This window comes from Diachasma alloeum, unplaced genomic scaffold, assembly GCF_001412515.2.
Source record: "Diachasma alloeum isolate Michigan unplaced genomic scaffold, Dall2.0 Dall_scaffold_00176, whole genome shotgun sequence".
NCBI lineage: Eukaryota > Metazoa > Arthropoda > Insecta > Hymenoptera > Braconidae > Diachasma > Diachasma alloeum.
In genome coordinates this window covers 2,004,192-2,032,147 of record NW_021680342.1, presented here as the reverse complement: position 1 = coordinate 2,032,147, position 27,956 = coordinate 2,004,192, and the positions used below count along the sequence as shown (strand labels likewise).

The following is a 27,956-nucleotide window of genomic DNA, read 5'->3' as shown; positions in this document are numbered from 1 at the left end:
CTATGCGGAACTCAAATTTCCTCAGGAATCGAATGCAATCGGTTTTAAGGCTCTATCTCTAGTAGTTTCCGAGATAATCGCGAAAAACGAAAGTCCCCAAAAAAATTAATTTAATTCATCTGTATAGGGTGTAGGAAGTGGAAAACCGCAATTCTGAGCCGTCCATCTGCCTATGCGGAACTCAAATTTCCTCAGGAATCGAATGCAATCGGTTTTAAGGCTCTATCTCTAGTAGTTTCCGAGATAATCGCGAAAAACGAAAGTCCCCAAAAAAATTAATTTAATTCATCTGTATAGGGTGTAGGAAGTGGAAAACCGCAATTCTGAGCCGTCCATCTGCCTATGCGGAACTCAAATTTCCTCAGGAATCGAATGCAATCGGTTTTAAGGCTCTATCTCTAGTAGTTTCCGAGATAATCGCGAAAAACGAAAGTCCCCAAAAAAATTAATTTAATTCATCTGTATAGGGTGTAGGAAGTGGAAAACCGCAATTCTGAGCCGTCCATCTGCCTATGCGGAACTCAAATTTCCTCAGGAATCGAATGCAATCGGTTTTAAGGCTCTATCTCTAGTAGTTTCCGAGATAATCGCGAAAAACGAAAGTCCCCAAAAAAATTAATTTAATTCATCTGTATAGGGTGTAGGAAGTGGAAAACCGCAATTCTGAGCCGTCCATCTGCCTATGCGGAACTCAAATTTCCTCAGGAATCGAATGCAATCGGTTTTAAGGCTCTATCTCTAGTAGTTTCCGAGATAATCGCGAAAAACGAAAGTCCCCAAAAAAATTAATTTAATTCATCTGTATAGGGTGTAGGAAGTGGAAAACCGCAATTCTGAGCCGTCCATCTGCCTATGCGGAACTCAAATTTCCTCAGGAATCGAATGCAATCGGTTTTAAGGCTCTATCTCTAGTAGTTTCCGAGATAATCGCGAAAAACGAAAGTCCCCAAAAAAATTAATTTAATTCATCTGTATAGGGTGTAGGAAGTGGAAAACCGCAATTCTGAGCCGTCCATCTGCCTATGCGGAACTCAAATTTCCTCAGGAATCGAATGCAATCGGTTTTAAGGCTCTATCTCTAGTAGTTTCCGAGATAATCGCGAAAAACGAAAGTCCCCAAAAAAATTAATTTAATTCATCTGTATAGGGTGTAGGAAGTGGAAAACCGCAATTCTGAGCCGTCCATCTGCCTATGCGGAACTCAAATTTCCTCAGGAATCGAATGCAATCGGTTTTAAGGCTCTATCTCTAGTAGTTTCCGAGATAATCGCGAAAAACGAAAGTCCCCAAAAAAATTAATTTAATTCATCTGTATAGGGTGTAGGAAGTGGAAAACCGCAATTCTGAGCCGTCCATCTGCCTATGCGGAACTCAAATTTCCTCAGGAATCGAATGCAATCGGTTTTAAGGCTCTATCTCTAGTAGTTTCCGAGATAATCGCGAAAAACGAAAGTCCCCAAAAAAATTAATTTAATTCATCTGTATAGGGTGTAGGAAGTGGAAAACCGCAATTCTGAGCCGTCCATCTGCCTATGCGGAACTCAAATTTCCTCAGGAATCGAATGCAATCGGTTTTAAGGCTCTATCTCTAGTAGTTTCCGAGATAATCGCGAAAAACGAAAGTCCCCAAAAAAATTAATTTAATTCATCTGTATAGGGTGTAGGAAGTGGAAAACCGCAATTCTGAGCCGTCCATCTGCCTATGCGGAACTCAAATTTCCTCAGGAATCGAATGCAATCGGTTTTAAGGCTCTATCTCTAGTAGTTTCCGAGATAATCGCGAAAAACGAAAGTCCCCAAAAAAATTAATTTAATTCATCTGTATAGGGTGTAGGAAGTGGAAAACCGCAATTCTGAGCCGTCCATCTGCCTATGCGGAACTCAAATTTCCTCAGGAATCGAATGCAATCGGTTTTAAGGCTCTATCTCTAGTAGTTTCCGAGATAATCGCGAAAAACGAAAGTCCCCAAAAAAATTAATTTAATTCATCTGTATAGGGTGTAGGAAGTGGAAAACCGCAATTCTGAGCCGTCCATCTGCCTATGCGGAACTCAAATTTCCTCAGGAATCGAATGCAATCGGTTTTAAGGCTCTATCTCTAGTAGTTTCCGAGATAATCGCGAAAAACGAAAGTCCCCAAAAAAATTAATTTAATTCATCTGTATAGGGTGTAGGAAGTGGAAAAAGGCAATTCTGAGCCGTCCATCTGCCTATGCGGAACTCAAATTTCCTCAGGAATCGAATGCAATAGGTTTTAAGGCTCTATCTCTCATAGTTTCCGAGATAATCGCGAAAAACGAAAGTCCCAAAAAAAATTAATTTAATTCATCTTTTATAGGGTGTAGGACGTGGAAAAAGGCAATTCTGAGCCGTCCATCTGCCTATACGGAACCCAAATTTCCTCAGGAATCGAATGGAATAGGTTTTAAGGCTCTATCTCTCATAGTTTCCGAGATAATCGCGAAAAACGAAAATGCCAAAAAAAATTAATTTAATTCATCTTGTATAGGGTGTAGGAAGTGGAAAAACGCAATTCTGAGCCGTCCATCTGCCTATACGGAACCCAAATTTCCTCAGGAATCGAATGGAATAGGTTTTAAGGCTCTATCTCTCATAGTTTCCGAGATAATCGCGAAAAACGAAAGTGCCAAAAAAAATTAATTTAATTCATCTTGTATAGGGTGTAGGAAGTGGAAAAACGCAATTCTGAGCCGTCCATCTGCCTATACGGAACCCAAATTTCCTCAGGAATCGAATGGAATAGGTTTTAAGGCTCTATCTCTCATAGTTTCCGAGATAATCGCGAAAAACGAAAGTGCCAAAAAAAATTAATTTAATTCATCTTGTATAGGGTGTAGGAAGTGGAAAAACGCAATTCTGAGCCGTCCATCTGCCTATACGGAACCCAAATTTCCTCAGGAATCGAATGGAATAGGTTTTAAGGCCCTATCTCTCATAGTTTCCGAGATAATCGCGAAAAACGAAAATCCCAAAAAAAAATTAATTTAATTCATCTTGTATAGGGTGTAGTGTAAGTAGAAAAACGCAATTCTGAGTCGTCCATCTGCCTATAGGAAGTGGAGAAACCCCATTCTAAGCCATCTGCTATACCAACTGAAACCCTACACCATAACCTTGTATTTAGCTAGACCATTCACTTGTTGCGAGAGCAGTTGCAAACGTTGGACTTGTCATATTTCACTCTAATAAAGGTAAACTCCTTACAATTGATAAGAAATTTTCATTGGCTTCTGAAATTATTGGAAAGGAATTTGCGTGAAGGCATGGGCATTTTATTTTTATTTTCAGACATTCTTGACTCATCATTGGTCGGTGTATATTAATAAAATAATTGTCTGAGGATTGAAACATAAGGTGTAACAATCAACTCTCGATAAACAAATATTGAGCAACGGCAGTACAATAAAAATAATGCTAATGAAAGCAAAGTGGAATGGAATTCATAACCATAGAGCAACGACCACGAATTCAGTCGTGCAATGTTTTTATATCAACGAAGAATTCTACAGAATCACGTGAAATCAAGTTGAGCCTGAAAAACAACTCAATTGGCCTCCAAATTTTCAACAATTTATTTGACATTGATCTTCAATCATTAATCGTTATACCAGAATCATTGTCATCGTTGAATGTAACAGATAAGTGGATATCATTCAGGTTACAATCTAGTCCAGTTGATTCAACAGTTGGCACATTTTCAACAGAAGTCATTGATTCTCACAAGTTAGAGAGAGATAATTCAATAGTTACAGAGATACCAGAGATTCAATTACCTCCAAAGAATACTCAACTGTCATTAGTATGTAATTGTTGTAAAAATATTCTGACAAAATCTGATATTATTTTTGAGAGAGTGCTTCCATTACCGAGTGACGATTGTGATCCCTCTCAGTGGTTTTGTTGTTCACACACTGGGGATGATTTGAATATGAAGACACTATTGCAACCACGTGACAAAGATTTTTTCTATGGCTCTCATTACTGCATTTTGAATAGAAATATATTTTTGGATAAGTACAAAGTTTTTGGGGAAGATGTTGTGTGCAATAGGTGTTTAACAGTACTGGGTAACTGTAATTTGGAGAATTTTGGGAATGCTGTTAAATTCTGGAATTGTTCCTTACAATTTACACTCAAATCCTCACCATCTGTCTATTGTAATCAAACTAGTCCTTGGATTGACTTTAAAGCAGCTTTTCTACACTGCATTAACGACGATATATTTAATAGCGAGATTAATTTTCTAGCTGCCGAACAGAATCGCAGATATTTATTGATTATCAAACCAATGGAGAAAAATCTTTCCCTTCTTACAGAGTCACTCACCTCCAAATCGAATAAAATTACATTAGATAAAAAGTTAGTTACAAAGGTTTTGTATAGGTACGAAAAATCACAGTGTTCTGTGAAAAATAAAAACTCAGATGTGAGAATTTGTAGGATAAGTGTTAAAAGTATGATTGCAGGTATTGATAATTTAGTACTATCGTCTCAGAGAATTCCATCGATCTATCGTAAGATAGAACCAGACTATCACGTTGGTTACATACTATAATTGAAAAAATAATCGTAGCTTGTGCGAATTATGTTTCTCATATTTTTCTATTCTCTATTTATACAATTACAGAAAAAATATATTTTCTAAAACTTTTAACTCGTTTTTCCCTCTCTCATCATCGGTCTCATCTTCTCTATTTTCACTATTTTTAATTCTAGATTATACAACAAATTCACGTACCCGAGATTCCCTAGAAGATTCGATGAAATAAGAAGTGTTTATAATTTCTTTCTCTGTAAACATTATACTTCATTGTCACTAGTTAATATTGTAAGTGACGTTGAAACATTGAGGACTTATCTGCTAAGACACAAGTCATCAAGTTATTTGTATTAAACTACGAATGAATATCAGTGATCTAATACCATTTGTCATCCCCCTCCCCCCCATCGCTCTCGATTACTCTTCCCAATTGAGGAATATCCAGTATATCCTCGTTTAGGCCGCGAATTATTCATCATAATTCGTGGGTAGATGCATTAGGCGAATTAAAAGCACCGTTGAAGTGATCACTGCACCAAATTTGTTGTTGATCTCAACCTGTTTGCGAGGGGAGCTGTGTATACCCAGCCACCATCATTAGTTTCTTTGAAAAACTGTAACAGAATAGAAATTTCAATATTATCACGAATAAAAAATTGTGTGAATAGTGAACAGTGGAGTAGACTAAGGGCAGGTTTGTTTGTCCTTGTGGTCACAGCAGTAATTCATGAGTGAGTTTACCCACTCAAACTTGTTTTAACTGTTTATGCATCACTCTCATGTAACTTCTCATCATTGAATATTGTTTCACATCTTCTAGTGCTGTTCTTAAGTTTCATTTCATATTTACAAGTTGAGAGATTTTATTTTGAAGTGATGGCAAAGCCAAATAAACTTGCTTTCATTCTCATGAATATCACGTTCAAAAAAAAGAAAAATTATTTTCTACGACAGAATAATTACTTTCGTTTCCCACGAAATGTTATTTTCTTTTCGTATTCTCGCTTCATCTCGTTGTTTCTGTTCAATAAGACACTTAGCAGCAGTCGCTCTATCCATATCATTAATCTTCAACCCAACAGTCACCTCCCTCCACACTTTCCTCGACTCATATTCCTCCTGCTCACTCACTGGTTTCACCAGCTTTTTATCAACCGGAATTTTCGTCACGTCAGCAAACAGCTCCGTTCTCTATGAAAAACATTTCAATAAAATCGTTAGTAACTGTGAATAGTAAAAGAGCATTGCAGAAGAATCAATAAGTACCCCATCGCTCCATTTGGCTTCCAAACATCCACTCCACTCTCCATTAACACAGAGGAATGGTTTTTTCTCCCCAGGATGTGTCACCTGACAAGAAATTCTATTCTTCTTTCCCCCATAAAACGGCTTCGTCAAAAATTCAACAGTCGCTTGATATCCAGTTTGAGCACAAGTAATAGTAGCTGTCCCTCCCAATTCAATCCATGGTACAGTGAGTATTGATCTACCATAACCATTTGGAAATGTCAATACATACTCTTCACCATACTCTAAAACATTGACCCAGCCCTTTCCAATATTATGCACCCCAATGCTAAGACCCAAAAATTTACTCTTTGTCCATACATGAGCATTGAAACTAATTTTTTTGGCATAATGCTCAGCATAAAATGCACTAACTGGTGGATGATGTGAGACCTGTTCAGCGATAAAACAGAGTTGATTATCGGAACACCACGGGACTGGCCCTTCTCTCGTGGTATTTTCACTCTGAGGAATCGTTGATTGTTTAGAATTCTCAGCTGCCAAGTCCCAGTGACATCTAAAAATCTCACCGAGAACTGGATTGTAAGGCTTCTTAGCTACCCCCGACTTTCTTCCAGCGTGGAAACTGCAGAGATACCATCTCACAACCTGCACCATTCGCTCCTTGGGTGTTGGCATGTCTGCTATACTGTTTTAATTGAATTAATCATCAAAACTCACACTGACAACATTTTTTTTCGTGTTTTAATTAATCCAAACCATTACTTGTTTGATTCAATATTCTATATGCTCTAGATGAACGCATCAGTTTTTAGTTCAATGTGAATTGGCAAAAATTATTTTCTGGTTATTACACTACTTCTCAAGATATCACAAATTTTGTTTTGATAAATTATGACATTTGGAAAAAAAAGGTTATTTATGCAATAGAAAATTATATGCTATTCTTCTTCAGTTGATTTCCTCTTGAATTATTATCCATTTCTCCAGTATAACTAATACGCTATTCTATCTAGAAATACTCGTACTGAGCAATTATTGAGTAGAGAAATGCTGATTCCATTCCAAATAAAGAATTCCAGTCTTGGTAATTATAAATGAACAAGTTTCTTGATAGAAGTGCGATATTTTTGAGTTTTTTTTTTTCTCAGTGGATGTTTTGGGTGTCAATGCACGATATAAGTGGCTTAATTACCTGATGAAGTGATTGGGATGTGCAAAGTAATCTGCATACATCTCGAGGAGTGATCTACGCTCGAGTATAAATGTAGGCAGAGCTACTTTAGTTAAATCCATTCCAATTTTCACTTGAGACAGCAGGTGAGTCACCACTGAGCCATGGCTCTCCATCGAGTCCACTGGAAAATTATCACGTAATTAATGTTAATTAATTCTTTCTATTTTTAGTCACTCATTTCGTTGAAAATATCTGGAATAATTACCCTCTGGCTCACTCTCCTCCTCGTAAAGTGCTGTAAAATAAGAAATATCGATCAGAATGATGTCAAAGGAGAAATTGAAAAAAAATTTATAAAAGGGTGGGCACATCTATATTTAGAATACTCTGATACTCACAGGTGGCTGCGTCGAGACTGATCATTTTTGGCGTTTTTTTAATAGCACGGTATTAAAAATCATAAGAATAAGTTCATTCGAATTTTAAAGTTCCTCTTCACGTGATGTTTTCATTTGTTTATGAAAAAATTTCAGTCTAATGGTCTCGTGCACGAGTAGATTATCACTATTGACTATTGTAATTGACCACATTTTATTGTGCATTTTTTTACTACTTGAGTTGTGATAGAGTCTCTTCATTTCAGGTATCGAGAAACAAAAATACTAACTGGTGGGAAAGGATATTTTTACTGAGAGGAATAATCTTACTGGTGGAGGTGAATTTTTGTCACCAGTGCGCATACGAATGGGCCAGTGTTGTCTATGTATGCTGTGCTGTGATTGTATAGTTAAACCGTGCATAAAACTAATCAATACAGTGGGACATCGGTAAGGTCGAGGATGACTCTATCATCAAGATAAACATATTTACTTTGAATATTGCCGCGTTTCCACCGATTTTGAGATCATGTTTGTCTCAAGGAACATGTAAGTCTGGTCTCGTCTTAGTATCGAAAGACGCAATATTGTCTTCTCTCATTGCGTCTCAGAAACTATTTATCTTGTTTCGGTCTAAAGTTTTTCGTGTTTCTTCATGTTAAGTCTCGGTCGCCTACACGTAAAAAACTTAAGATAGTGGACACCGCGATGAGATGAATTGACTCGGAATCATCACGGGAGATCGAGACGATCCCTCTAAAGTGAAGTCTCATTTAACTAGAGAAATGCCTTTTTCTACAGATAAAAAAAATAGAAAAGAGGGTATTCTTCGAGTTCAAAATTTTGATTTCCCATAACTTAAAAAAAAATTGGCCTTTGATTTTTCGGCAATTGGTCTATTTTAGACTTAAAACTACGTCAGTTTTTTTTTGATTGAAATAACATGAAATGTCCCATATATCGTTATTTACTTCGAGTTTTGTTTCACGTGTCCGCATGCAAAGAAGTGGAAGTGAAAATTATATGCTATTGACATACCATCGTAATCCACAGAGCCATCAGTTTTAACTGGTGGCTGTGACTGCGATTGTTGTCTCCGATATTCGTTGGTGTCGGGCTCCTGAGTTGTCTGCAGGCGCTTGTCCTTTTCACTGTCACGATGGCTGTCAATAAAATAGCGTGAGGAATACTGTTGGTGGAAAGCTTAATTAATATTTACGTACTCGGGGAAATGATTCTGTGTGGTTGTGGGGGTTGATATGTCGTCAGCTGCGTCGTAATAGTCTTCATCCTCGTCGGACGAGGAGTATGAAAATTCAGGCACAGGGAGGTCCTTTGGGAGACTCGTTGATACACGGGGCTCTAGACATTCCAAGCCTAATTCTATACCCGTTTGTACTGTTGATTCAGGCTCTCCTCTGGCTGAAAGCCGATTGAATGCATTTTTAGGGAAGAAGTGAAACAAATATTGACATATTTCACGTGAAATCATCCATTCCTTGAATAAATGACGAAAATTCTCAATAAAAATTGGCAGATGTTCCGAGTACTTTAAATGGATTAAAGACAATCAATGCATCATAATTTTTCGCTGTAGGCGGCATGGAACGTCAATATTTCATGAAGGACGTTTTCATTGAGTCGAAAAACTCTCGATAATCATTCTTCATTCTTCAAGTCTTTAGATAGAATATTAAATCATCATTTTCTTTGAATTTATCATTGTACTGATCAAATTACCATGAGTCAACGTTGGTGTTGTAGTACCAGTACTGAGTGACGTGTCAGTTGGCCCCCGGTAAATACCATTAACGGGTATGGCAGTATTCTAGAAAGAGAAAACGTGTGAATTAAGCCGTCTGTGAATAAAGTGACAGAAAAAGTTCTGATTGATTCCAGCTTACCTTTGCTATTTGCAACTGTACAATCGTATGTTTAACTGAATTTAGCACTGCATTGGCCTGAGTCAGTATAGCTGCGTATTTTTGTTTCTTATCGTCCTCGTCATCCTTGAAATCCTTCTGTTTATCTTCGATTAACTTTATTTGATCGATCAGTAACTGAAGATAGGCATCAGCTTCCGCGACTTTGCGATCGAAGTCTTGTTTGGGAGGTGATTTTTTTGGATCCCAACGCTGCAATAAGGAGTGTTCAATCATCAAAATATTAAAGACAAACATGTAAGACGAGAGTAAATGTCTCATGCCAATGGAATGCAATAATTACAGCGTGGGAATGTCGCAAAATCGTGTCCTCCAGAGCGCGGACCCATCGTTCACGCTCTTCACCATTTCTCGTTTGAAAGTGAAATGTTTTTGGGTCATCCTTGGAGGACGACGTTGTTATCGTGAATGTACTGTCATCCTCATCATCAATACCAATTACAGCACCACGAAGTCTAACACAGCCACGACGAGCACCTCTCATCATCTTTTCTTTACTCTAGAACCGTATAATCCATCCAATTCATTTATTTCTTTGATGTTACAGAGGGAGCAATTCTGTAAAAAAATTCTAGGACTGTAAAGTAAAATTTCCAGTGCCATCACTGGAATTTTTCTAAAAAATTTCTCTCTGTGTACAAAAGTGTTTCTTTGTTTTACATCTTCATCAGCCTTTTATATCTCCTACCTTCTTCATTATTAAATAAGAATAGAAATATGTATAAAGAATTTTCTTTGCGAATGCAACTATATTTATGTTGTGTACATGACTACTCTATCTAGTATCGCTCTCCCACTTTCTTCTTAATTGAATAAGAGTATAATTATGTGTGAAGGATTTTCTTCGCAAATATAATTATATTTTATGTTATTTACATGCCTACTCTATCCAGTATCACTCACTCCTTTTCCCTACGTTATCTAGAGTATAGCAAAAAGCGTATTATTTATCAATTCTTCAAGAACTTGTTTGTTGGCTTTAATGTGATGAACTTTTAGGAGGATTCCATGACCGTTCACTCATCAGAACAGCCGTCCAAGCAAAATAACAACTTCATTAAGTACCCGAGATTGAGAACGGAGCACAATAGATAAAAATGGTGATTACCGTGTAATAAGAGAGTAATCCGGCATTATCATCCAGCACGAACCACCGATATTGCCACCCATTAACAACATTTGTCCATTTACTCAATGAACCCTCCATCGTTGACATTCGATAAATCGTGAATTATTTATATGCCTTCTTCAAAATTTTATTGTAAATCAGTAGACTCGTTCGAATAGCACACCTGGAGTCACTGTTATGTAAGATAATAAAGCGAAGAGACTAATTTTATAGAGTACTCCAAAAGGAAAATGCAGAATCACTAATGACTCTTGTTGATATCCTGCTCCAATTCATAAGTAAACAGTCGATCGATGGAGCAACGGAGAAACCGTGTTAAAATAGAGGAGTAAGAACACAGGTGGGGGTTTCAGTGATGATATGATTTATTAAACTTGTTAAATTGGTAAATTGTACTTGATTGTACTTGAACTGTTCACTCAACTACTTCCACCTTCGGCACTGAGGCCTTTGACGGTTTTTTCCAACCAAAAACTCGGACAAGTGAGGTTACATCTCACACGCCATCTGCTGGATCACGAAAATGGAGGGACCGCCAGTTATCTTTGGAATTTCGACCCGAAGTCCAACACACGCAGCTGGATAATGCCGTAAAAACGGTTGCATAAATAGTTATCGGGGTACACGCATGTTAGTGGTGTTCTGAGTATTAACAGGTATGTTTGATGTCATTTGTCTGTTATCAATTACGACTATGCACTGGAATTTACTCAATTTTGAAACAATTCTAACTTCTTGCTGAGAATATTTTGAGGAGAGTGCAATCTCATTTTACTTTTTTCGCATTTCTTTTCTTTTTTTCGTAAATAACGATGAGTTTAAGTTAAGGTTTTGCGGAAAATTGACGCAAATCCCTCTGTCACATGATTTGCAAAGCAGAATTCAACACGGAGAGACATATTCAATAAAAAAATTACGGATCTTTTCCGTAATTCCGGAGCGAAATGTGGTTGTAGGAAATTTTACGGAACTGTCGCGGAATTTTTCCAGAGCGTTCCGTAATTTTTACCTGAATCTCCTGTGAAAAATTACGATGTCGTCACTTGAATTTTCTAAGTCGATTCCGTAATCGGTGAGCGAACTATGAGTTCCGTAATTTTTACTGAACATTTCTCTCCGTGAAGGCAGGGATTATTCTTTTTTTCTTTTTATTGCAATGTGCTTCATTATTTCTTCACTGAGCTAGAGCGATTCAAAAGAAGGCTTAGACTTTACTGCGCATTAGTGCAATAGGCATTGCAAGGGCTTCACGCGCATGTACAGATGCAACTGCGTCATATGACCTGTCATATGACGGTCTTGTGTCACTTGACGAAGGCTTTAAAACAGCTGTCACGATCCCCCTCCCCTGGTCCGATTTTCCAGGAGAGAACGGCGGTACATTCTCATCTATATACATAAAATCATTCTTTTAATGCGAAAATTATTTATAATTGACAAATTCGGAATTTGTTACAGTCGCCATTATTCATCTATACAGACGATTCAACGACAATTTGCATGCAAATTATTTGTGACCGTCATTTGTAGGGGCGGGTGGGGTAAAATGGACACTTTAGACTTTTTTTTAATTGTTCATAACTCAGAAACAAATTTATCAATTGAGCTCAGTTTAGGCTCGTCACGAAGGGAAAGAATTGCTTTTTGTATTGAAAGAAAATTATTAAATTTCACTAACATTTTAACCCCTCATTAACATTTTAAAAAAAGTCAAAAGTGTCCGTTTTACCCCAACCTCCCCTAGTTAACAAAATCTGTGCGTCATATGACCGACATTTTAGGTCGTATGACGCGATATAGAAAGTGACGGTCCACGGGCATGCAACTACAGTTCCATTCACATGCGTGCACACCCGCACTTCGCGTTGACAGTAAACAAACCAAGTGCATTCAGTGCGGTTATCAAATGGTGTTTTCCCCGGGCCCTTCCCTAATGATCTATCGCGAATGGTGTTTATTCAGCATTATGAGTATGCACATCCACTCCTATGATTTATTGTTAAAACAATGAGTTATCAACAATACTCCACAATAATATATCCATCCGCCCATTGTTGTTAACAAATGTGGAGAGTGCCAACGAAAATTTACCATTGAAAAATTGCAAGCCTCATGATGTCGGAAAGTACAAACCGCAAGAATGGGCTTTATTTTTGGATAAAAATAATTCTGTATCTTCCACTCTTCCAAGGTATGTGGTATTTACGGATAATAATAAATAACAGTAATTAAAACTGAGAAGATGAAAAACAGGATAATAAGAGTGAATAAATAAATGTACTAATGAAAGCAAATGAATTAACAAATAACACACAATTGAATGGAGGAATAGGAGTAGATTCAAGTGTCCTTGATGTTATCACATATTTATTGATTTATTACTGATGAACTTGGCCTCAATTTCGACGCACAGGTCAACAATTTTGATAACTAAGGCTAACTTTTTACTTTGAAATTGTGGACGAATTAAGCTGGAATGGGTTAAAATGAAATGATGATTATCGTCATCACATATGAAAATTATTCTTAGTTTTGACGCTTAATTATTGTTTTTCCCTTAGGGGAGTCCAAGTTTCCGGACATTTTAACATGATTTTATTATTTAAACTTTGCAGTTATGAATTTAAATCGGAATTTGCCTGAAATAATTGAAAAATTTCAAGTTTTGAAAATTACGAGCATTTTCTATAAATAATTTATAAACAATCAATTTTCCATCATAAAAATCATTTGTTTGCAATCGTAAGAAATTTATTCATATTCAGAATTTTACCAGAAATCGACTTCATGCCTAAAAAAATAAGGTTTCCGAAGGTTTAAACAATTTCAATTATTCATTTATAAACAACGAATGTGTAAAAAAATTATAATTCTGTGCAAAATTCAAATTTTGAAATTTTTTCACGTAATTTAATTGATAAATTTGATGATTGAAAATGGTTGAATCTATCTATAGTACGATCCGTACCAAACTGTAAAAGACACTTGGATATCCTCAAAGTCAGTTGGTAACGAGGAAAACGAAAAAAATGTAATTGAAAAATTCTAGGAAGTCACCAATTAGTGCCAGAAGCGAGTCAAGAGGGTTCTCTCCACATATTCAGGACCTACAGCGATGTAGCAACATTTCACTACACTGTTCCTAAAGAGGTGCATCGTGCCACTTGGCAATTTGCAGCTTTCATGGACGGTAGTAACTGCATCCCCAGAGAGGTCAATATTTACTTGCAATGGGGGAGTTATCCAATCATTGCAGTTGACAATGCATCATTTCCCATCGACATGAATGCAGAGCGAAATGACACTATTATCATAAAAACATTGACAACATACGAGGCTGAAACGACTGTAGTTTTGCCGATAAATAGTCCTGAGCCCGGCGAGTGGTACGTTGGCGCCTACATGACTTATTGGGATGAGAAAGTACAGCAGCAAGGCCTTGGACACAAGTGTCACTACAGCATTGGCTCGGTGGCTATATGGCAGCAGGTAAATGGCATTCAGAATGTACCCATCGCGCAGAAATACACGATGAGAACAACACAGCCCTCGACTTATTACAAAATCTTCATTCCCTCCGGCACATGGAGCTTCAGAGTCACTATCTGGGGATGCGAATTCCTGTTACGATTGCACAACGTCACTTCTGACTCTTGTATCAAGGATATGGCACTTCAGGGACGTGCTCTCCCCTTTCTCGATCACACGAAAACCGCGATAAACCTCGCAGCTAATGGCACTTATACTTTTGAAGAAGTCACACCGTTTGAAGACAGCTATTATTATCTACTGGTGATTGCTAGTAGTATAGTTGATTTTAATATCAAAGTTTCGATTTCGGGTGAGTTTTCATCATTCATTGCAAATCAATATTTTTAGTCAGTCGTTTTCAGAATATTTGAATTATTGATTTGAGAAAATAATACAGTTTGAGTATTGACAAAAATTTGAATTAAAAATGATGTTTTGAATTGAGGAATTTTCAAAGATACATCTGTCCATGAATTTTCATTCCAGAATGTCCAGTACAAATTACTGAAAGTACCTTAACCCGTCAGTGGGCATCAAGGCTCAACACGAGCCTCCAATTTCATTCGCCAGAATTTTACAAAAATTTGATCGCATTCGAAGGCTCAGAGAATATATCGAGCGATCCATGCGCTCGACGATTCCAATTGATACGTGTGAAACAGCTCCCAACATTTTCGGGGGTCTTCTTGCTCCAAGGGAGAGAGTGGCTGACTCCGTGGATTATGCTGACAGACACCAGTCCAGTCATTGCTCAATTCGATATTCTCCCACTAGTTGATATCGGTGGATCACTGGCGATGGGCATTCACTTGGAGATTGATGAAGCATTTATGAAACAAACAGTGGTCGTTTTTATCTGCGTAAGAAGGGGACGAGCGCCATGGAGAAAGAAAGGAGAGATATTTTGTGATGACGACAAAATGACGATGAGACTTGAAACCAATGGGAAACACGATGGAAGTTTGTTGATACCGTATCCACAGCCTGACACGTGGTACATCGGGCTGCAAGCCAGATGTTTTATTGACGGGTGGGTTTTATATTTCAAATATCTATTTTAAAAAATAGCCATGTTATTTCCACCAAAAATTGAAAAAATTGAAATTGTCCCCATGTAGATGCGTCTGTTACATAAATAGTCTATTTGAGATTGAAATAATGTCAATGACATTCATTCACCTCAACTAATAATTCTCCAGGAAACCAACAAGGTGTGAAGTGGGAGAGATCCTGGTGTCTCTCGATATAAGAACTCACCAGTGTGTCTTCCCTGGTTCCCATCCGTGTGGACATCACGGTGTCTGTCAAGAGATTCATCGCAACTTCATCCACTTCACAACGTGCAACTGCTTCGGTGGTTACAAAGGCTGGGGCTGCACAGACTCAACAAATGCGTACCAACAGCCGTCCCTAGTACTTTCTTCCCTCATGCTCATCCTCAGTAATTTATGTTTCATACCTGCTATTTATTTAGCCGTCAAACGCAGACTCTACACCGAAGCTCTAGTTTACCTAGCTACGATGTTATTCTCATCGCTCTATCATGCTTGTGATCAGAAGTTTATGACTTACTGCATTGCCAAATATCAAGTTCTGCAATTCAGTGATTTCTTTAGTAGTATACTTGCATTTTGGGTGACACTCATTGCAATGGCGCAGCTACCAGTACAATTTATTTCCGTCTGCCATATGTGTGGGGTACTTATTATTTCGTTTGGTGTTGAAGCTGATCGAACAAGTTTGACCAGCATTTTAGTACCTCTCACTATTGGTGCTATGATACCTATTGGTGTTCATTCGTATCGATGTTATAAGTCCAAAGTTTGGAAACTACCTAATGGAGATGTTAAATTACTGGTTGGACTATTATTGGCCACTACTGGGCTCATTTTATTCTCGGCGGTTGAGACTGAAGCAAATTACCGGTACGTTCACAGTTTATGGCATATGATTATTGCATTTTCGTTGGTATTTTTGTTACCAGCGCGAGATGTTGGACCAGGTGACTTTGACAGTGAGGAGTCAGCTGGCTCTGACAGGGAATTGATAGATCAAGAACATGACACTCCTGTGTTCACGATTGTCTGTAGACAAGTCGATTTGACTATTGGGAATTGAAAATTTTATTGCGTGCACATTGACAGAAAAACGAACATGTTCTGAAACAAGTAGTGTTTGAACCAAGTATATCGCAAGTTAAAAATTACTAAAATATAAAACCCAGTGCTGATCATTTGAAGACTGTCTCTAAGTGAACAATTTTTGTTGCAGAAACTTCGTTATTTTATACTGAGAGTACTTTTTGGTTTTGACTATTCAGTAATCGAAGATAAGAAATTAATTCTTGAGTGGAATAATAATGAGGATATGATAGCAATCCTGCAATTTCGAAAAAAAAATTCTTGATAAATTAAAATTATATGGTAAATTCAAATTCAAATGGAACTATTTTCTTTTGGTCATTTTCAACGTGCAATTTTCTTGGTTCATTCAAGAGTAAGAGAGAAGTTGTTTGAGACCCTGTTCGATTTTCTCTTGGTGTAGGACTTTTTTCTTCTTAGTTTTACTGTTTTATTACCTATGATTACGGTGTAGATCAATAAGTTGATTTTTTCAAGTTTTTATGTTCAGTTTATTGTCCGTGAGATTTTTTTTCAACTGTCATTATGAAGAATCTTGGATGTGCCAAAGTTGAAAACGAATTACAATAATAGGAGACGATGGAGTCACCCTCTTCTCGTGCAATATGCCAAAGTATCGATACTCTCGATGTTTTTTGTCCAGAGTTTTTGATGTTTCCATGACATAGTTGTAAGTTAGATCAGAAATTTTATGAATATATATTGAGATGTGAAGGAACTAGGAGACTAGGCATAAATAGGTGTATCATATTTTGTTATCATCTACATGTGATTATTTTTTATTACAAGTGGATTACTGACATGTTATCATTCTGTACGGGCATTCGCTGCAAAGCAAGCTCGGAAGCAATAAACCTACTCAATTCAACGAAAAGCGTGTCTTTCATATTTTCACACTGTGTTAATACCCGAATTTTCAGGTTTTCCGTATTCAACAAAACGAAACGGATTCTGATTTTATTTTCCAAAGCATTTGCCATTTCGAGGATTTCTTCGCACCTGAAATGGTTATTATAATAAACATTAGAGATTCATGATGAGAGACGAATTGTAAATTCTTAGTTACCAGCGAATTGTAGACTCCAATTGCTCTCGTTCTTTGTGCACATTCTCTTGCCCACAGGATTTTACAATATCATCGATTTTGGACAGACGCTCCACGTTTAAACCTGATACTCTGAACTCTTCGAGCTCTTCCAATCCAGCCTTTATCTCTTGAATATGGAAATAGTATTGATAATTTATATTATATGTTATATTGTACCGCATCATTGCTGTCTACCTTGTTCGACGGTATTCGTTAAATCTCTCACAGCTCCATCAGAATGTATAAAATTATCATTCTCTCTCGATTGCGCCCCAAATTTCAAAATCCTGGTGAATTCGTCTGTTGAATAAATATATTCAGTAGTCACCGGAATGATACCGTTCAAAGCTGCACCAATTTCGTTCAAATCAGGGCTGAATGACACTAAATTATTGTCAGATAGATTGACCTCGATGTGAAACAAAGGCTCTGAATCAGCCACAGAGGCTACCCGAAAAAATTTCAGTGCAGACATTAAAGATCCTCGAACATTTCTGATGAGGGATCGCTTGAAAATTCCGATAACTTCAGTGACGTACATCGTCCAATGTCTGGGAGTGGATTCTCCGTACTTAGCTTTGCGATGCAATACATATAAATCGGAAAGTATGGATTTACTCGATTCTTTCATTAAAAATGAGTTTTCACTGCTGATTAATTCCAGATATTCTTTGAACTGTTCGAGGGTGTAAGAAACATTATCAGTGCCTTTTATAAGTAGAAATTTCGCTATATCTTCACACGAAGAGCGAATATGAGCGTCTGTAGCTGTAAACACTTCTACTACGTCCTTTAATAAAATAATATTCTTCAACCACTCAGCATAAATCTTATCGATATTCTCCACAGCCCACGTGCACTTCGGTAGAGCAGGAGTGATTGAATTTTTCACTTCATTTATAGCATTCTCTAATAGCAGTCGTTCCTCCTTATGCAGGCGTTTTACGATAGAGTTATATAGGTCGCATAAATATTTAATCTTCATATATCTCAATTTGATCGGCTGCCATTTCTGGAGGAACTTTGAATTCATTGCTTTTGAATCATATTTCAGATATTTCCATTCTATTACTTCTCGCATATTTTGGATGTATGATTCGTCCATATTTACAGTGAGAAATACTTCGTCCGGTGGTTTCAGGAACGCAAGAACTGGTTCTTTCAAGATATTTCGAATTTCCACGTCAGATTGAACGTCTCTTTCCCAAAGTGAGAAGAAGGAGTTTTCTTTTTCGGTAATGGAACTTTGGATCTGTTTATATTTTTTTATGATGCGTCTGTAATGATATTACATTTATTAATTCAATCATCGAAAAATGATTCAACATAAACTAATTTGAGCGGCGCAGGGGGTCGCGATGCGATTGGAAACTGTCATTGTGTTTTAAACTTACTCTTGAACATTGCTGTCCCCCAGCCAATCGGAAGCATTAATCATAATATTGAATTGATTCGACAGATAATCGATCTGAATCCTCAGAAGCATCGCGGCTTCAGCATTGCGTGTGATTGTTGTCTCATCAAGAATGTTCTCCTCTTGCATGTCAATGTTTTTCAATTCACTTTCGAAAATCTTCCACACGACCGTCCAATAATGCCGAATGGTCTCTTGCAAATTTCTCCTTGTAGCAAATCTCTTCATAGCGTATAGCGCCTCTATACCCTCCTCGATGTTCTGAACATCTTTGAATATCTCGTGAATCAGGTTTTTCACCATGTTGTCTATATTCTGAATGCGCTCGCTAAGCGATACTATCCGATCCAACCAGATATTCGTCGTAACGTCTAAAATAAAATCACGAATTTCTTTCACTTCTTCCAAGATATCAGAGAAAGACTCTTCGATTTTTTTGTATTGCAACTCGTGTTCCATTCCTCTGGCTCCACCGATCATCTTCACCTCCTCGCAGGTATCGTAGACAAATCTAGCGTCGGAAAATTCGATGAGGTCTTGGCACCTTTGGATAAAAATGTTTACGTGACAAAATGCTATTGTCTTGTTTATTTTCGAAATAACTGGGACTTCTGACCGCGCGTCCATTTGAGACAGTCTTTCGAATATCTGGAGAAATTCTTGGCAACAATTGATGGAATTCTCCAGCATTTTCTTCCCCTCGCTTACATCACCTTCGAGAATTGTATCTAAATTTACGTAGCTCTTGCATTGTTCGATTATTTGGGTACCGAGGGCTCGACATAATGTATCAATTTTATCCCTGGGGACAGATGAAGAATATCAAAAACTATTTTCATCACATTGCCCGTAAAATGTCGTTTTAAGGACACTTCATTTCCGTCGAACGCCGTTTACGGATATTGTGAAGAAAAATTATGTTCGTCACTCAGCCGAAAACAACTTTCGTCAACTTCCGTCAGAAAAGTCTTTCGGCCTAGTGACGAAAATAGCTATTGCGGTCTTGTGATATAAATAGCTATTCTCGCATTGTTTTCTTGTTCAAAGAATTCGTTTTTTTCAACTCACGCGCTGGTGTAGAATTTAGAATCTAAACCCACGAAACGAATCTGATGCAGTATTTTCGTTGAATATGCCTCAATGCCGTTGGGAACTTCGAAGTCCGTACAACTGTCTACGAATAAATTCAAATACATGACATTGGAACTTGCTTCTGTTACTAATTCATGCACTTGCGTTGTTAGGGGGTGAAACTGTTGCACACTTGAGGAATCGACTTCCTTCAATGTTTTCACTATTGTCAAAATCGAGGTATCGTTGAGCTGGTGATGAAGACAACTCAAATTTTCAACTGCAGAAGAGGAAACAGAGAAACAGTGTATGTCAGGGCGAGTGCCATGGGATTTTTTACTTGTACGGTGTTGGCGTCCGAGCCGAAGGCGAGGACTGGCCAACCACGCAATTAAAAAAACCCCGTGGGACTATTCGCGAACGACATTCTGCCGTAGTGATTTTCACTTTTACAAGTTTGAGTAAGGGCCAATGCCAGTCCCTGGACGAGGAAAAGTGAAGTACGGAAAGCGGATTTTAGCAATGAAAGTATGAGAAAGAAGGATCATAATTATCGAGGCGACAGGATTGAGTTCCTCAATTACATCGGTAATTCCAGAATTCTATTTCATCCATGATAGTTCCGCAAGTGGGACGTGGTGGTAAATCAGTTCCTTCTAGTGCTCCCCTTATTTGCTTTATCCAGTATCGAGCAACTCTCTCTAATCTCTCAATAAACCCCTTTTGATTTTTATCGTTGCAAAGAAGAGATTCGGTTTTATCGTCCTGTATTCCTTCCCGCGGAACGTGAAGAATTGTCAGGCCCATAGGACCATACGTAGCATCCGTCAACTTCATGAGGAATTGATTCAAATCCGAGAAAATTTCATCCCTCATAACTAAAAAAAACGTCAGAATGAAACTGATAATGCTCCTTCGGTTTTTGTTATTGCACGCACGAAAAAAAAAATCATAGAACAACGTAGCGAATTCGCTAGACAGTTTTATTCGATTTTTATTATATTCTATTAGTTTTTGGCCGATTCTATTGAAATGTTCAATAGAAAGTATTCTATAAATATATTTTTTAATTCCATTTTTTCCAATTTATCTTTTCATCACGCCGAGCAGATTCTATAAAAAATATCTGAATAGAATGAGGTGTACAGAAAAATCTAATTCTATCGACTATTTTTATAGAATATTTGAAATGTTGAATGAAATTTTCAAAAAACTAATAGACAATTCAATAGAAATCCAATAAAATTGTCTAGCGAATTCGCTAGATTTTTCCATAAAATTTTTTCACACGTGTCTACTTTCTGGACGTAATAAATCGTTTGTACTATATAATCGATTTCATATTATACAATTGAATGACAGACCTTCAGGCCACCTATCGCTGTGTACAGCGATCGGCGAATACATAATTTCTAAAAATTTTAACATCGAATTTTCAATGTTGCCACTGAAATTCCCAAAAATCACGGTCGACATGAAGTTTTCGGGGGTGTAAACTTGCCAAGGGGACCTCAAGAAATAAGTCAAGCCCTGATCAGCTTGAAGGGGAAAGTCTAGGAGAGCTTTACACTCTGTTGCTTCGAAAAAAATTGTCAATATGGTATTCCCAGGGTTGTGGAAGTACTCTTGGATCCGTTCTATGGTTTCCAACGGCCAGACGAATTCCACATCCGATGGAATTATTGTCAAGTCCTTCACGCACTGCACCTGCAGAATGACATTAAATTGTGTTGCATAAATTACAACATTTGGGGGTCAAGATATTACTTAAGACGATTAAGACATCGGCGTTTTTTTCATCAAGAGAGATTATTTAAAATTCAATTTTAATTTAATTAATTTTTTTTAACCAAAATTTTTTTCAATTTCATTTAGTTTACTTTTAATTTTAATTCAATTTTTTTTCCTATAAATGAAAAGAAGTAGATTGTGTTTTTTTTTCTCACAAGTCTTTCCAATTCCTCATCCGTGAAGACCGGTTTTTCCGGCTCTGGAGGGAGTTCCTCGTCTGGCTCAGGGGTTTCTGGGTAAAATGAGGGATAAAATTGAGTGTTGGATTTATCGTTGGTGATATGGAGTTTTTACCTTGACGTCCGAATTCTTCCTCGTCTGTATCCATATCTAGATAGTCTCTGCAGACAGGAGGAGGCGCTTTTTCCATCCCTTTCCTGATTTTCTTGGGGTCTATCGAGTCTGCTCGAATTGTTGCCATTTTTGCTCATTTAATTTATTTGTTTAATGGTAAGACAGACTCCCTACTTATAGTTTATCCTCTATTTCAATCAATCTTATTTATAATCTATCTTGTGATACCCATTAACACGTCCTGTTGCATCAATAGAAAAAATAAAGAAAAAAATGCTGCTTCTCTTCTCGTGTTTATATATTTTTTCCCGGGTCAGAGGGTCTATAAACCTGTTGTATAATTGGAGAGACTTTCGTTAGCGAACGTTAGGGAAAATGTTATTTCAAAGCACAACTGGAAACAGACAGCCATTGCAGAAAACTTGAGACCTTTTCCTGATGTAATATTGATCAAACTAAACCCCATGGATTTCATATACTGCAGACATTCGCGGGCTGCACCACGTGCTCACTCCATAGTGCCACACTTGCTGTTGTCATCTTCTAGATATCGAAAGGACTGTCTAATATCCGCGCAAAATGTAAACTTGTGTCGGAACGTTATCTCAAAGTCACCTAGAAGACGCAATAGAAAAATTTATACGGAGATGTTATCAAAATGTATCTCTTTGACTCTTCGCCACACGTTAACATTTCGTGTGAGAATTAGACAGTCTTTTTGATGTTTTAAACTTGACTTCCACAAGTTTGCTCCTCGGATTATATCTCTCCGATATACGTCACATGTTTTTAACAATATTCCAGCATTATGCGGCACAAGAGCTATTGGGAAAGTCAAACAAGACCCCGGGCAAGTTTACAAGTTAAGTACGTAAACTTCCTCTTGCTTATCTCAATTATTCATCACTTCCGAAAATGCCGACTAGACAAATTTTCTAGTGATTTCTACTCTTGGGCCAGTGTTTTCTCGGCTCTCGGTGTATGAATATCATATATTTTCACCATGATGACATGGAATAAGTTCATGACCTTTGAAGACGTTGAGCTTTCAAGTAAATTATTCTAGTCTAATTTAATAATCTTTTATTTCTATTTTCAGCGATTTAATCGGTGTAATTTAATATGAAAAAGTCTGTAACTCATCGGTATTATTGAATTATGCCTGTTCCAGGGGATTTGAGTGGGGATGTCGGTGGGCCTTCGACAATGAACACTCACCTATTCCTCGGGCCAGTTGTCCATACAAAGGATAATGGAGAGCTCGAGATTTTCAAAAATGGAATGATCCTTGTAAAAGATGACAAGGTAAACGAATTGAAATTCGTTCATAAAGACAGTCCACAATTGACACAGCTCAGGTTGAAATGAAATGAATATAATTATTTTCCAGATCGTGAATGTTGGAGAGGCTTCATCAAATATGGACGCAACGGCGGAGAAAATAACTCATTTGCAAAAGGGGCAGTTTCTGATTCCAGGATTCGTTGACTGCCATATTCATGCAGTTCAATTGCCGAATCTAGGAATTGGATATGATAGATCTTTAATGGAGTGGCTCGAGAAATATACATTCCCATTGGAGAAAAAATACTCCGATGTAGAATTTGCTGATAGAGTTTACGATGCTGTAGTTGTGAGTATATACACAAGTAGTTGCTCCCCCCTCCCCCTGCACCCGACGTTTCCCAAACAGTTCCCTCCATCAAGACAATTAAGACATCGGCATTTTTTTCATCAAGAGATTTTTTTAAATTCGATTTTTATTTAATTAATTTTTTTTCTTATAAATGAAGAAAAAGTATATTGTGTTACTGATGCGTAAAGTTCCACTTTTTTAAACGCACGTGGAACACATTTTATTTATTCACTCGATTTGATCGCGGTTTTTGGACCCAGTGACATAAAATACTGTATGTCACATGGCGATAAAAGTATTATCTGACGAATGTCATTGTAGTACTCGCCTTCGGCTCGGATTCACGCGCGAAAACATTTAATGGAAAACCTAGCGAATTCTTTAGGAAATTCTGTTGGATTTCTATTGAATTTTGTATTAGTTTTTACGAACACAGTTCGTAAAGCCTCGTTTCATTTACGCTGCGCCTATTTAAAAGCCACTCACCGAACGTTGCGACAAAATAGTATAGTTCGATGCGAGCGAAACACACTCGCAAAAATTCCCGTCTCACGTGTGTGTCGGACATTATTTTTTGACAGTGATGTTATGTTCAGCGAGTGGCTGAACTGTGCCTTTTTCGTTTACGAGTAAACGAAAAGACTTTTCGTTCGTCTTTCATATCATGATTACAAGTAAACGAAAAGGCACTATTCGGCACGAGGTGAACGTAGCAATAGTGTCAAGAAAGTGTTTTGTGATTCGTGGAAGATGCGCTCGCCGAAGGCGAATTGATTTTCCCACATGTGTCGAATCCTATTTTTCATCACACCGCGTGGAAAGTGTAAATTTCATTTTACGCATAAGTGATGGAAACAAGTTTTCCGTAAGGTTCTAAAACTTTCAGAAAAGATAAGAAATTTTCTAGAGCTCCTCAGTAAGAAAGAAAGAAAAATACACATTCATTAATTTCGCACAGAGTCTGAACTAAAAAATTTGACGTCTTCAATATCATAATTTTCGAATTCTTCTGGATTCATTAGTTTATGCTGTGTATTAATATATCAGTCTCCCTAAAAGCGGCCCTTTCCATATCCAAGAGCATGGAAAGGTTGAGTAATCAGTTATTGATGCTTGAATTTCCCTGCAGAAACAAACATTGAATGTAGGTACAACAACTGCTTGCTACTTCGCTTCGCTCTACGGAAAAACTTCCGCAATTCTAGCAGTGAAAGCATTGAAGTATCGACAGAGGGCTTTCGTAGGAAAAGTCAATATGAACGCAGCTCGGGATGATGGGTATTGCGAGACGACTGAAGAGTCTATTCAAGCAACAACAGAGTTCATCAACGATGTCACCAGTTTTGGAGTTAGTAACAGATTTCTCAAATATATTGTTTCAATCATTCAATCAATCCCAGCGAGAGAGCAGAAATTTATTAATACCACACAATTCCATGACGATATCTCAATCTCTCGAATTTTCATTGCTTGAATTATGAACTTGATAGAAAGGTTTCTCATTAGGATCCACTGGTGAAACCAATAATAACTCCACGATTCGCCCTCAGTTGTGACATGGATCTGTTAACGAAACTTGGTCAATTAGCGGTGGCTAACGATGTCCATGTGCAGGTGAAAGATGGAATGTCAATAGTAATCTCGTTTGAAATTTCATCAATTAATTATTCTTTCTATTTCAGACACACGTTTCTGAAAATCTATCAGAAATTCAGTTATGTAAAGAGATGTTCCCAGAATGTCCAAATTACACTAGTGTCTATAACAAGGCTGGGCTGCTCACGAGAAAGGTAATAAGAATGAATGAATAATTAACTCCTTGAATAATTGACTGGAATTCTAATTCTCATCCAGACAATACTTGCTCACGGAGTCCATCTGGAAGGCGCGGAGTTGGAAATATTGAAAAATCGAAAGACCTCTGTCATCCACTGTCCAACGTCAAACACGTGCCTTCGCAGTGGTCTCTGTGATGTCAAAAGACTGAGATCGAGTGGAATAAATGTTGGATTGGGGACAGACGTGGCGGGGGGAAATAGTGTATCTATGCTCGATGTGATGAGATCTGCTATTCAAGTGTCGATTCATCTTTCATTTTCTAAAGAAGAATATGAACCTCTGAACTACGTCGATGTCCTTCACCTGGCTACATTGGGTGGCGCCAGAGGTAAACTCTAAACTTGCTAAAGTCGATTGCATTTATATCACTGGAACTCTCATATCTCTCTCTTCATACAGCACTGGCAATAGAGGATCAGGTGGGCAGCTTTGAGCCCGGAAAACAGTTTGATGCTCTTCTGATTGATACAAACAGTACCAACGGGCCACTCAAAAATTTATCTGAATGGGATGTCGAAGAAGAGCTGCAGAGATTCATTCACTCTGGGGATGATAGAAATATTGCTCAGGTTTTCGTTGCTGGTCATCAAGTTAAATAACAGTTGGGCAACAATTTTTGATTACCAAATATTCGTTGTTTTTGGGGAGACAACTCCACTTTCATGTACGCACATAACACCCTCAATTGGGTTTACTACACTCAAATACTTTCATACTTACGTCCTAATTTTAGTGCGTTCAACCCCCAGATGAGCTCAGGTTTTCGTTGTTGGTCGTCAAGTTAAAAGATTCATTATTTTTCTATAATTACACTTTCATCTACGCAGTTAATACCCTCAGTTGGGGTTGCTACACTCATGTACTTGCATAATTACCCTTCATTAAGGTACTTGATCACCTCCTCAGATAATTTTAATGCGGTCAACACGAGGATGATTTCCGAATAATTAAAAAAAAATTGAAAAATCTTAGCTTTTAATGTTAAGAGTAAATCCTGCTCTTGAACACAAACATTTTCCCATTCAAAAAAAATGAAATTTGAATATTTTTACAAATTATTTTTTTAAAGCTAGGATATATACATATAGGATATAGGTTTAGAAAATAGGAAATCTGCATGTATATTTTGGATATTGAGTCGAAAATATAATTCTTTCAATGTCAAACAGGAATTCTGTACTGTAATAGATCTGTGTAACTATTGATGAATTTCTAAAAACCTCTTTACACTTCGTGAACATTGTTCATACGCCTTGAAAAATCCTGTACAATCTTGATCCTGAACAAAATGCGAAATATGATTATCAAGATGATAATTTATCATTGATATGTGAATATGCAAGATTTACTGACGCAGAATGGATCTCTGATTATAACGTCTCCCTCTGGGTCATATTTCCCAAGCAATTCAATTTGGGCTTTGCTGCTCTCCGGTTTAACTCTGCTCAACTCATCTATATTAAAATCATCCATTCCCAGGATCCAATCAAATTCGTGAAAATCGTCATTTGTTATCTATTAATTATACAATACTTATTAGTATTTTTATAACTCCGGCCGTGGGGCCGTGGGCTCGGAAAACATTACTTTCCGCCCTTGGTGCACAACATACTATTTCGGCCTTATGTCAAAACCCACCAATAAATTACAGTAGACTTCCGTTATAGTCGCACCCCTGGAGCTGCGGGGGAATTCGATTTGGCGAATGCGACTACATTTCCGTACCCCCGCCATGCACCCTAATTTTCGAAAATTTAATGTAAAAGTTTTTTTCATTTACTAAGAAAACACGATGTGTTTACATTCGGGAGTCGAGAGTGGTAGGGAGTGGAGGAAGTCTTCACGCGGGAGAAAAAACGATTAAGGGGAAATGCGAGTATAACGTCAGTCCACTACGTATTCGAATTCGAGATGGAAATGGGCCAGGGAGAACGAGCATACTGTTCTAGCGAGATGTGAATAATTCGTTATTCCATTTAATCTTAGGGTCGTCTGTGCTCGAATATCCGGCATATTATTCACATGATAATCCCTCAATGCAGCGCTGTCAACGCACCAACGGTTTGAGAGATTCATCTGTGTTATGTAATTGATGAAAATAGCTTCTGCCATCGGGGATCTACAGGTGTTTCCTGCACGATACATTTGTTCGTTCTCAAAACACTCATTGCAGACACAATTTTTAGTCAAGACTGAATTGCATAAGTCACTCACCTAAACAAACCATCAATACTTTCTTTCGCTCAGACATTTCGTAGTTTTTTATGATCAATAAACCGTTGACATTCGAAATTTCCTCGGTTTCGAGAATGGGTTGGGCCACGTTTAAGGTGCACAAATTCAATCGCAACAATTGCATTGTACGATGCAATGTTTAAATTGCACGTGGCGCCGCTGAATGCTTTTTTCGGAATCAAAGTATTGCTTCGGGTTTATTCATAGTATAAATTAATTTGTTTGATTTGTTTTTTGAATTCAGAATGTTATCAATTTCTATGCTTTTGTAGAAATTGTTCGACACTTCTCACATTTTGCTTGTAAGTTTTGAAGAACTCAGCAGTCGCTGTCCTGAAAAATCAGGAACATGGAAATCAGAATGGTTGCTTTCGCTCAAACATTTCGCATTTTTGTTATGATCAACAAATTGTCAACATTCTCGTTTCCCTTTATTTTGAGGATGGGTTGCAGCTGGTCTAAAATGCATAAATTCAACCGCA

The 27,956-nt window shown here is 37.5% G+C and overlaps 6 protein-coding genes across 8 annotated transcripts; 3 read left to right on the top strand and 3 right to left on the bottom strand.

Moving 5' to 3' along the window:
• Positions 1 to 3,127: 3,127 nt before the first annotated feature.
• Positions 3,128 to 4,671, top strand: LOC107048351. The gene is made up of 2 exons (XM_015271497.1): positions 3,128 to 3,212; positions 3,310 to 4,671. The coding sequence occupies exon 2, from the start codon at positions 3,455 to 3,457 to the stop codon at positions 4,574 to 4,576; it is 1,122 nt and encodes a 373-aa protein (XP_015126983.1). The 5' UTR covers positions 3,128 to 3,212; positions 3,310 to 3,454; the 3' UTR covers positions 4,577 to 4,671.
• Positions 3,570 to 11,224, bottom strand: LOC107048325 (oxysterol-binding protein-related protein 9). The gene is made up of 11 exons (XM_015271465.2): positions 10,415 to 11,224; positions 9,590 to 9,805; positions 9,268 to 9,498; positions 9,104 to 9,191; positions 8,587 to 8,785; positions 8,402 to 8,526; positions 7,252 to 7,281; positions 7,005 to 7,167; positions 5,828 to 6,497; positions 5,525 to 5,752; positions 3,570 to 5,175 (listed from the first exon to the last, which is right to left on the bottom strand). Exons 1-11 carry the CDS (start codon positions 10,520 to 10,522, stop codon positions 5,089 to 5,091), a joined length of 2,145 nt encoding a protein of 714 aa, XP_015126951.1. The 5' UTR covers positions 10,523 to 11,224; the 3' UTR covers positions 3,570 to 5,088.
• LOC107048332 (guanine deaminase) lies at positions 10,719 to 26,424 on the top strand. Of its 3 annotated transcripts, none has more exons than XM_015271478.2 (8): positions 10,719 to 11,091; positions 22,936 to 23,069; positions 23,155 to 23,397; positions 24,530 to 24,748; positions 24,907 to 25,014; positions 25,083 to 25,190; positions 25,255 to 25,567; positions 25,639 to 26,424. In XM_015271478.2, the coding sequence occupies exons 2-8, from the start codon at positions 22,971 to 22,973 to the stop codon at positions 25,836 to 25,838; spliced, it is 1,290 nt and encodes a 429-aa protein (XP_015126964.1). In that variant the 5' UTR covers positions 10,719 to 11,091; positions 22,936 to 22,970; the 3' UTR covers positions 25,839 to 26,424. The 3 variants fall into 3 exon arrangements, with proteins under 3 accessions (XP_015126964.1, XP_015126972.1, XP_015126958.1); XM_015271486.2 differs by lacking the exon at positions 10,719 to 11,091 and adding an exon at positions 22,420 to 22,631; XM_015271472.2 differs by lacking the exon at positions 10,719 to 11,091 and adding an exon at positions 22,726 to 22,816.
• On the top strand, positions 12,315 to 16,981 carry LOC107048318 (post-GPI attachment to proteins factor 6). The gene is made up of 4 exons (XM_015271452.2): positions 12,315 to 12,626; positions 13,485 to 14,276; positions 14,453 to 14,996; positions 15,166 to 16,981. Exons 1-4 carry the CDS (start codon positions 12,548 to 12,550, stop codon positions 16,082 to 16,084), a joined length of 2,334 nt encoding a protein of 777 aa, XP_015126938.1. The 5' UTR covers positions 12,315 to 12,547; the 3' UTR covers positions 16,085 to 16,981.
• LOC107040079 (dynein-1-beta heavy chain, flagellar inner arm I1 complex) lies at positions 16,598 to 21,891 on the bottom strand. The gene is made up of 10 exons (XM_015260383.2): positions 21,765 to 21,891; positions 21,626 to 21,702; positions 21,044 to 21,386; positions 20,264 to 20,557; positions 19,677 to 19,959; positions 19,225 to 19,410; positions 18,589 to 19,152; positions 17,390 to 18,471; positions 17,174 to 17,321; positions 16,598 to 17,106 (listed from the first exon to the last, which is right to left on the bottom strand). The coding sequence occupies exons 1-10, from the start codon at positions 21,889 to 21,891 to the stop codon at positions 16,890 to 16,892; spliced, it is 3,321 nt and encodes a 1,106-aa protein (XP_015115869.1). The 3' UTR covers positions 16,598 to 16,889.
• LOC107048359 (low molecular weight phosphotyrosine protein phosphatase) lies at positions 26,240 to 27,563 on the bottom strand. Its single transcript, XM_015271510.2, has 4 exons — positions 27,454 to 27,563; positions 27,181 to 27,371; positions 26,593 to 26,754; positions 26,240 to 26,518 (listed from the first exon to the last, which is right to left on the bottom strand). Exons 1-4 carry the CDS (start codon positions 27,488 to 27,490, stop codon positions 26,438 to 26,440), a joined length of 471 nt encoding a protein of 156 aa, XP_015126996.1. The 5' UTR covers positions 27,491 to 27,563; the 3' UTR covers positions 26,240 to 26,437.
• Between the last annotated feature and the right edge of the window lie 393 nt (positions 27,564 to 27,956).